This window comes from Urtica dioica, chromosome 7 (genome assembly GCF_054948205.1).
Source record: "Urtica dioica subsp. dioica isolate 48M chromosome 7, U.dioica_male_clone48M_v1_H2, whole genome shotgun sequence".
Lineage (NCBI taxonomy): Eukaryota > Viridiplantae > Streptophyta > Magnoliopsida > Rosales > Urticaceae > Urtica > Urtica dioica.
In genome coordinates, this window is record NC_142762.1 from 37,748,488 (window position 1) to 37,758,830 (window position 10,343).

Below are 10,343 nucleotides of genomic sequence, written 5' to 3' on the forward strand. Positions count from 1 at the left end.
TAATTTTGGCTGATTAATTATATATTCAATAAAAAACAGAAATTAATATTTTTGTAATCTTCCATTAAGAAAATACTAAATCGAGTATTTTTTTTTTTTTGAAAAATAGCTAAATCGAGTATTAAAGTATAACTATTTGGTAAAAAAAATAATTAGTGGCTACCCCAATAAACTATTATTGAATTGTTTCAAATTTTCAATCCTTTATTATTTTAACTGTGTTGTATATCAATAAAATTTCTCTTCTCTAAGGAAAAATCATTTCTCTCAATATAACCATTCGAAGTATTAGCTTTCCTTTGCACAAAGAAACCAAGAAATCGGACAAAGGATTTGTGTAATGATGAGACCTTGTTGTTCATTGAGTTATCAGTGCGTTATTAGAAGACTAATTATTCTAATCTCTTTTTTTAGGAAAGGAAAAGAGAGTACAACTCTTCTAGACATAATTGTGTTAATCAACATTATTCATACCTATTTGTGGTAGGACTAGGAGCTTGAGGTGATGCTCATGACCCAACTCATTGTTTGTGTTTGAAGTCTATGATAATTAGTAGAATTTTGTATAAGATTTAAAAATAGTATTAAACCTTTTTTTTAGAATTAAAAATAGTATTAATTTTGTATAATCATAGTTCTGTTTTTTTTTTTTTTTTTTTGGAGAATATGTTGTGGACACACTCATGACAAAAAAAAAAAAGAGAAAAGTAACGGAACAAAAACCACTACATATAGATTCCAAATATTTAGTCAAGAAACATCATTAAATTAGGGAAACCATGTATTTAAAGAGAATTTATATCTCAAGAAAGAACAAACATTATAAACTACCAATCTTATCATAAATAAATAGTAATAAACTGGCAATGATCTTTTGGCCACTAGTGGTCTTTACATTTATTTCATAGAGCCCCCAACCCTATTTTTTCAGACCCTCTATCACTACGTTACATACATTTCAACTTATTACATTGGACTATAGTCTTTTATTTTCTTTTTTGCATCAAGTTGGACTATACTCTATAAGTCTATTCCTCACTTTTATTTTTCAGACAAATCATAAATAAAAAAATAAAAAAATAAAAAAAATAAACGATTGTATTTTCCTACCATAAAAAAAGTATTCATTTCCAAGAAGTAGTGGAAAGCATGAAGAAGACAAAAAGAGACACTCCCTGAAAATCATGAGGCGTCGTAGACTAAACATTATCATTTTCACAATTGTGAATATGGAAATAAGAATATGATATCCAAGAACAATCGAATGCACATGCATATTAATATTCATACTAGACTAGTTGATCTAGCCATAAAAAAGATCCTAAAGTTCACCATGCGTATTATTTATTATTAAAAATACTATGTAGAAGGGGGAGAAACAACTAAATAAACACTTGACACATCTCACGGGAATCCTGCTTTCTGCTCAAGAAGTTGGTAGTCTTTTTTGTCAATAATATAGTTGACATATAATTTGTACATTCTTTTCCGGATATTAATAAGTGGCTAAGCATAATCTATCAATTTTATCCGTGACTCGGAAAAACCTAGTGTTCCTACTTTAGAGTTCGTTGTGTTTGTATGAAATGAGTACATACAATTAAAAACTTGTTTAAGATTTTTCTCTAAATCCTGACTTAAAATCATAATACAAATCAAACAAAAATTACGAAAAACAATAACACACACAAATAGTTGTAGTGTTTATAAACTCTCGTGCGCTCTACAATCAAAATCGGCGCACATAGTATATATAGGGAAACACTAGGGATCAACAAATCATCGTTGAAAAGTCTTCAGTCATCAAGCCGATCGATTACGTTCCACAGATCAACGATCTCTCACTTGGAGACTAATCTCATCACATGTTTCTATCTGCAGCGACGACTCCGATCCTCAAGCAAGGACTCCAACTGAACTCGAGTACAACTTCAGTTTGTCATATGGCACTGATTTCATCAACATGTCTGACTTCCTGCGATCTTCTCAAGCACTAGCACTCCATCTTCCAATGTTGATCTGATGAAGTGGTATCGCAGTTGTATATGCTTTGTCCAAGCATGATACACCGGGTTCTTTGCCAACTGAATGACACTCTGACTATCATTGCATAGTGCACTCCCGTCGTGGTATTGATCCAACTTGAACATAAACGTATTAAGCCATATCATCTCCTGCGTGGCCTCGACGACGGCCACGTACTCCACCTCGCAGTTCGACAAGGAGACAATTTCTGCAACCTTGACACTTAGCATATAGCGGTCTCTCCGAACGTGTAGATGTATCTGGACGTGCTCTTCCTGCTGTCGACGTCGCTTCTATTGTCAGCATCGACGTAGCCTTGTAGTCGCAGCTCGGACTTTTGAAATATCAACGCCGAGCTCGAGTTGCCCTTCATGTATCGGAGAATCCACTTCACAGCCACACAACGCTCTCTTCCTGGGTTACTCATAAACCTGCTCACAACTCCCAATGCATGAGCTATGTCCAACCTCGTACACATCATTGTGTACATCAAGATTTCGATGACCGAAGCATAGAGATCGTGTCCATGTACTCCAACTCGTCCTCCATCACCGAAGATTGCTCCTTGGACAATTTGAAGTGGCTAGCCAGAGGTGTGCTGGCCGACCTCGCCTCCTCCATGTTGAAGCGATTGAGTACCTTACTAACGTACTCCTCATGTGAGAGCTCGATGCCCTCTCTGGTCATCTTGATCCTCATCCCTAGGATTTGCTTCGCAGCTCCCAAATCCTTCATCGCGCACTCTTTGGACAGTCTTTTCTTCAGCTCGTCGATCTCATGTAGGTAGGCACCTACAATCAGCATGTTGTTGACGTACAGAATAAGAGTCACATAGGAGTCTTCAAGTATCTTGAAGTAGTAACAGTGTTCGGCCTCGTATTTGCTTAACTCAGCTCGCTTCATGAAGTTGTCTAACTTCTTGCACCATTGTCTTGAGGCTTGTTTCAGCCTGTAGACACTCTTTTGGAGCTTGCACACAAGCCTCCTATTTGCCTTTCACTTCGAAGTCTTCGGGTTGCCTCATGTAGATCTCTTCGTCGAGATCGCTGTGAAGGAAAGCTGTCTACACGTCCATCTGTTAGAGATGCAGATTCTCATTGGCCACCAGCCCGAGTACAGTTTTGATCATAACGAGCTTGACTACGAAAGAGAAGATTTCCGTGAAATCGATTCCCTCCTTTTGTTAGAAGCCTTTCACCACCAACTTTGCTTTGAACCATTGACTTTCGTCACATTCTTCCCTCTTGGAAGCTTGGCTAACTCCCATGTGTCGTTCGTCAGCAACGAATCCATCTCATCCTTCATGGCGAGCTCCAACTTGGTCGAGGCATCAACTTGTATTGCCTCTTCGTAGCACTCTGGCTCTCCTCTGTCAGTCAAGAGGATGTTGTGTTGAGAGACGAAGAGAACCTGTGCATTGGATTACTGACTTTAGTAGATCTTCGCGGCTTAGTGACCATTGTCCGCTGATTCAACTCTAGCTCGGTGTTCTCACCAGCCTCGTCCTCGCCCTCACAATCGCGTTCAGCTCGGGCTGATCTCTCTTCGGCCGTCGGAGCGTCTTTGTTCAACTTCGTCGTCGAGAAGTCTCTCAGGTCAATCGTTGACTTCTCGCCCTTAGGAGCCTTGCTCTCCGAGCTCCCCTTGAGCTCGTCTTTGTACATCGTCTGCTCGTTGAAGACGAATTCATACTCCGAGCGATATTACTTCCTTCGCCATCCCAAAAACAGTAGCCAAGCTTCGTGTCACCATAGCCAATAAAATAACACTTCTTAGATTTCGGATCCAGTTTATTTATAACATAATCATCAATATGAACGTAGGACAAACAACCAAACACTATCAGATAAGAAATGATACTGTGTTGATTGCGTCTGCCCAAAACGTTTTGGGCAATCCAGCGTGTATACGCATGCTTCGAGCTTTCTCGTTCAAGGTTATGTTCATCCTCTCTGCTACTCCATTATAGTCTTCACCATCTTGATCCCATTATCGACGTAATATTGCTTGAAGTCACTATCAACGTACTCTCCGCCATTGTCAGATCTTAAGCACTTCATCTTTCTGTTGGTCTCATTCTCCACCATGGCCTTCCATCTCTTGAAGGTAGTAAACACATCAGATTTATTCTACATGACCTATACATTCCGCGTGGAGTCGTCGATGAAAGTCACGTAGTAGCGGAAACCTTCGAGAGAAGAGTGGGAGTTGACCCCCATACGTCTGTGTGCACGAGCTCAAGCTTCTCAGCCTTCAGCTCTCTGCTCGCACTTATAAAATTCACTCGCTTCTGTTTTCCAAGGATGCAGCCATCGCACGTATGGTGTTCCACAGACTTCAGTACGAGAATCATATCGTCTTTCACCAGCATTTTCATCACCTTCTCGCTCATGTGCCCATGCCTGCACTTAATTTAATTTTGGCTATTATTTAAAAACCGAGTTTGTTATCGAGTTACCGGCGTGATTGGTCTTTCTTTCTTTGTTCTCACTGCCAATTTCTATCCTCGACATTGACGCTCACAAATTTCAACAAAAAGAACACAACTACAGTCGTTAATAAAGGAATGTAATAGTTAAATTAAGTAATTTACTCAATAGCAAAGAATTTGAATAGTACAAACTTTAATAAGAACTATGGCGATTTTACACAACCTACAAAAATAATGAATTTGATGTCGTGTGTTGCATATAAATGATAAAATCAATAACGAAACCGAAATTCAAATAAAAGAAGAAGAAGAAATAAGACAAATGCCAAATGAATTTGCAGTAAAATGAACAAACCTCATAAAGTAGATCGAATATGATCTCTAATGCTCAAAATAAAATTAAAATAAAATTAAAAAATCTGGGATGTTTTTATAATTATCAATAAAAGTCTCTTGCAAATGTGGAAATAAATGAAATATACCATCATTAATACATATCAATTCAGATGGATTTTTTTAAAAACAAATTCGATTAAATAATTAATAGAGATAATATCAGCAAAATAAAATCTGGATTCATTGTCACATCACGAATTGATTATTTTAAAAAATCTTGGAACTTATAATAGATTTCCAACTATTCTCGTGTCTTAACTAGTTATAATTTTCTATTTCAATTAGCCAAACATGTAGCAGTTCGTAAGCTAAACGGTCAAAATAAGTTGTACAGATTCATAGGCAAATACTAAAAAAAATGATTAACAAAATCTCGGGAAACATGATAGCTCAAAATAATTAAAGAATGAAAGTAGATTTTTTTTTAATCTTAAATACGCTACTAATACATTCACTAACAAAAAAAAGACCGCCTCATTCAGGGCCAGACTGCCAAATTTCAATATCAGATAAATTATAAAAGATATAGTTGTGATGCTTCTGTTATATTCCGAAGCCGACCTTTTCGTGAACTTCCGACCCGAGCGAGCGGTTGTCTCAGACTCAGATTAAAAATCGATCTGAAAGACGATTCTTCTTCTTCTTTTGAATGTAAACGATTCTTCAAGCGTACTTACGATTCGGTTTGAGTATCGTCCCTTTCGAATTTAAACCACTTCCAATTTGCGTACATTTCGTCTTCGTTTTCAAAAGCGAGTGCACTTGTTGGGCCAGATTTGGACCTTTCAGTGGTCATATTACCCGGTAGCTTTTCCCTAAACTTCTTTGCCATCATTTCAGCCTCTGAAAATACTCTCTGAATAGAGAGATGGGGATAGAGAGTTTAGGAGTGAGCTCTGAAACAAAATAAAAACAGTATAAACCTAATAATTTACGATCAGCACCTCTTTATCCGATACAAAAAGTCCAGGCTCGCTTTCAAGGTCTGCAATACTGCAAGAAAAACCATTTAATTCTCGATTATTACGAGAAAAAAAATGATAAATATAAATAAAAAGCGGACGAGAGATATTCAATCTCGGATTCATTATAACCTGAGAGATATTTTGTCTGGAAACATAGACTTCACCACAAGAACTTTAACCTCGTCACCAACAGCAAACACATCCTTTACTGAACTGATTTTGCCTTTAGTGATGTTTGAGATATGTAGTAACCCACTGAGAAAAGAGAATAGAGAAAACAGAGAAGATAATGAGCCGTAAGAGCAACAATATGTTATTGTAAAGGACCTTGACTGTTTCCTTTAGATTCTTCATAAGAATATCCTGTATTTGTTGGGGTAAAACATGATCACCTAAAGCCGGATTACTAGGATCATCACGCTTGAAAGAATTCGAGAAACTAACATGATCTTGAGTGTTGAAAGATTATGGTACCGACATGATTGATTTGACCATTTTCATGATATACATAAAGTCACAATAGTGAGGTGATTTTTACCAAGACGCAAATCTCAACATTCAATGAGAGAAAAGTTCCAATTACGTAATTAGTCTCGGACAAAATAAAATTTTACATTATATAAACTGATAGAGAATGCCTAGTAGCCGTTATCAATCAATCTATTTATCTGAATTATTTTTACGAGCGAAGCATCTAATGTACGCTATAATAATTATTTTAGTTTTTTGGAACCAGTAGTAATATTTCATTAGTAAGTTACATCCTTTTTCAGTAGAATCCAAAGGAAAACCCGACAAAGCAGTTAAATGCAATTCAATTGAAGTATCACTGGTGAGTTTGTTACCTCCTATTAGTTTCGCCTATCCTTATTTGTACTCCATATGGGAAAACCTTCCTAACGGACCCTTCTATAAGCGCCCCTTCTCGAAGGTTAGTCATTTGCTGCAAAAATAAAATAAGCAAGAAAATAAAAACGATTTTTCAAAAAAAGAAAAAAGAGTTCTCCAAATTGAGAAATTGAAGAAAAAACCAACCCAAGCTTCCTTCTCGCTAAGTATCAAATCGTTCTTCTCGTCGTTGATCCGGGTGATCAATACTCTCATTGAAGAACCCACCTATATTGTTAAAGAACCAATAAACTACCCACGAAGAAAAACAGAACTACTTTTTCGCTGATCAAAGCCCGAAGATTCACAAAACTCACCTTTTCCTTCAGTTCGCTAAAGTTGTTGATTTTTTTCATCAGTTCGGCTTTGGGAATGAAAGCTCGCAGGCCCTGCAAAACCATATTCCATCACGCCCCGGACTGAGACGATACAAATATGTAAATGCAAACACATTATGAACTAAAATAAAAATAAAAAAACAAACCTCTAATCTTGTGAGAAGACCACCGGTATTCCACTCCGTAATTCTCACCTCTATAGGTTCATTAAGTTGTTGAATCTGCCCAACAAAAAAAAAAGTGTCAAACATAAAGCTTGAATCACAAGCGAGCACAACCCATAATACACTACAAGTTCAACACGTTGAGTCTTACACAGAGACTTCACGCCGACTAACCAGTAACTATTTATCGTTCACCTTAGTTTCTTAATATTATTTTTGGGCACCGGTTTTTTCATTGTACTCAACTCGATGTCACCAAAATCTACAGTAGCTCTCGCACTGAAAGTGACCACTACAAATTTTTATCTTATTCTATTATGTACTAGGAGCGCTTATCCAAACCACAATGAACACGAAAAAAAAATTAATTAATTAAAAAAAAAAGCAAGCAAGAAAAGAACCTGCCTGAGTCGATGCCAAGAGATGCGGCGAAAGAGTCTTCGACACGAGAGCAAAGGACGGCCACTCAAAGTCCTCCCGAGAACTTCGACGAACAGAACGGTCCCGGGCTCCACGACGGGCCTCCCGTCCACCGGCTCGGGCTCTTCTCCGTACCCCACGATTCCCATTCTCCCGGGAGCGTAGGAGGAATAATCCCCCGCTTTGCGCCGCAAGAACTCGATCTCCTTCCCGTACAACGGCAAAACCTCCTTCTTCAGCATCGTGCCCAGCAAGTCCGCCCCAACGTGCACGTCGAGCTTGTTCTCGTTCCCCGAAACCACGACCCCCACCGCGAAGTCCCCGGCTTTCGGGTCGTAGTACTCTACTCCGACCCTGTTTTCAACCTCGTACTCCAACTCCAACACAGCGCTTTCCCTGCTCGGCTCATTCTCGGAAGCAGCCTCGTCGGTTTCGGTTTGGTTGAAGAACTTCAGAAACGGCGCTAGAGCCTCGTCCTCGTTGACCGACTCGGCTCTCTCTTCTTCGCTCACTTCCAAGCTGGGCTCTTCCGCTTCGTCCCTGGGCATGGGAAAAGGCTTGTCCAACAGACCGAGCTCGGAGTTCTCTCTGGCCAACGAGTCTTCATCTTCGATCGCTACTTCGCTCGAGAGACCGTCGAGAGTGTCGTTCTTAGAGCAGAAGCTGAAGTGCGCGTTTCTTCTCAGGGCTTTGAGGTTGTTCTTGGAGAATATTGAGATCCTACTGGTACAGCAGAGAAATTGGGTGCAAAAAGACTGGGACTTTGCGAGTGTTCTGAGGTGGAGAGAATCGAAGCTGTTGAGAGGCGACGATGAGTGGTTGTACTTACAGTGATGGACGAGGGTTTGCATTTTTCTTCTTCGTTATCTTATTGAGCGCCTCATGAATAGAGCTGTGTTGTTTCAATTCGAAGACGGAGATTTTTTTTTTTAATTTTTTTTTAATTATTAGATTAGAAACACACAAACAAAAAACATTCGGGATTCTGGGTTTTTGCTCTTTTCATTTCATCCGTTCATTCTCTTTAGAAAAATAAATAAATACTCTGGGTTTTTTAGCTCACCGTTAATTCCATTCTGGGCCTACGATATGGACCCAGTTTTACTGCTCATCCTGATTGGGCCTGACCCGATTTCAGAAAGGGAAATGGACCCGGGTTACCTCATTTTCTAAATAAATTTATACAGATAGGAATAAATAAGTTGGTTATTCCACGTTACTACTTTTTTTTTTTTTCCAAATTAGACAGATCTAAAAGTGTTTAGTTACAAACATGTAATTAATAGTGACATGACATTATTAGTTACATATTTGTAACTAAACACTCTTACATCTGTCTAATTTGAAAATAAATAATAATGTGGAATTAGTCACTTATTTACTCCCACCGGTGTCCAAACCCTTTTTCTAAACGTTTTCTCATAATTCTTATGGGGTTATTCCTTAATTAGGAGTGTTTGAGAGGTAGTTTCCAAACTCTTACTATTTTGAAAAATTTACCAAACTAGGACCAGTCAACAAAACTCTAACCTTAGTCAAAGGATAGAGATTTTTTTTTCCTCGTTTTAACCTCAACTTTACCATTAATTATATTTCATTTATTTTTCTCATACCATTTTAATATCCCACAAACTCTCCCACCATCTAAAAAATATTCTTTTTTTCTCTCTCCACATTCTCACCTCTCTCTCTCTCTCTCTCTCTCTCTCTCTCTCTCTCTCTCTCTCTCTCTCTCTCTCTCTCTCTCTCGTTATTCAGCCGCCAAAACCATATTCCCACCCTCTCTCCCCTCTGAATCCTATCTTAGCTCAGCCGGAAAACCCCATTCTCTATTATCCCTCCGTCGCCGGCTTCTTTCATTCTTGATACATGTTACATATCGCCCATCGAGTTTTCATCTAGATACGCACTCGTTTTCATTTGAGGTAAGTTTCGTTTTTAAGTTTCTGGGTTTGTTGAGTTCTGGATTCTTGAATTATGTTAGCAAAAAATCAATTTCGGTGAAAAATTAGTGTTATTAAGCTTGAATTAAGAAAGACGGAGTAAAAAAAATGATTCTGAAATCTGGGTTTCGTTTGATTAATTAGTGATCAACACGTAACTAAAATCTTAATTGAGAGATGCAATGACAAAAATGTCACTAAATCTTCAAACGGAATCTGGGTTTTGTTTGAAGATTTAGTGACAAGTTTGTCACTAAATTGTTTATGTGTTCGATTTAATGTCAATTATTTAGTGACACTTTTGTCACTAAATATGTCGATACACCATGTTGTAATGACCAATATGTAACTAACATAAACCGTGTTTGTGGTTCTTAATGTGCAGTGATGAAATTATATATTTTTACATTTGTCAAACATAGCGGTGTGTGGCTCAGAGATGAGTATTACCAGGTTGATAGTTCTTATGCCTTCCTTATACCACCAACGATCAACTATGAGGATTTCATGAAGTTATTGTTTTCGGGTTCTGAGGGAAAGTTGAATCCAGAAACTCAAAAAGCTCAAGGTTAACTACGAGATTGAAGGAGTGGTAAAACCAGTACCAATTGACTCTGACACGAGTTTGACATGTTATTTGCATATTTGGAAAAAAGAAATTGGATACCACAAAATTTTCCCTGGTTTTAGAGATTTTGCCACTGACCGCAGCCCCCCTTATCTACTCTGCACACATTGGTTCAACTCCAAACATAAGTGAGAATTGCTTTTCT

The 10,343-nt window shown here is 38.1% G+C and overlaps 1 protein-coding gene across 1 annotated transcript; it reads right to left on the reverse strand.

The window, feature by feature from the left end:
- Window positions 1-5,225: 5,225 nt before the first annotated feature.
- PDE338 (Nucleic acid-binding proteins superfamily) lies at window positions 5,226-8,695 on the reverse strand. The gene is made up of 8 exons (XM_089621438.1): window positions 7,609-8,695; window positions 7,190-7,264; window positions 7,023-7,094; window positions 6,853-6,933; window positions 6,663-6,760; window positions 5,947-6,072; window positions 5,797-5,845; window positions 5,226-5,708 (listed from the first exon to the last, which is right to left on the reverse strand). The coding sequence occupies exons 1-8, from the start codon at window positions 8,476-8,478 to the stop codon at window positions 5,526-5,528; spliced, it is 1,554 nt and encodes a 517-aa protein (XP_089477564.1). The 5' UTR covers window positions 8,479-8,695; the 3' UTR covers window positions 5,226-5,525.
- Between the last annotated feature and the right edge of the window lie 1,648 nt (window positions 8,696-10,343).

Bases quoted from the DNA above. Each gene is read 5' to 3' on its own strand.
- PDE338 (XM_089621438.1), bottom strand. From the start codon at position 8,478: ATGCAAACCCTCGTCCATCACTGTAAGTACAACCACTCATCGTCGCCT. The intron at 6,934-7,022 runs GTGAGTTTTGTG...TTAACAATATAG, and splicing joins TTAGCGAACTGAAGGAAAAG to GTGGGTTCTTCAATGAGAGT. The intron at 6,073-6,662 runs GTAACAAACTCA...CTCTTTTCTCAG, and splicing joins ATAGGCGAAACTAATAGGAG to TGGGTTACTACATATCTCAA.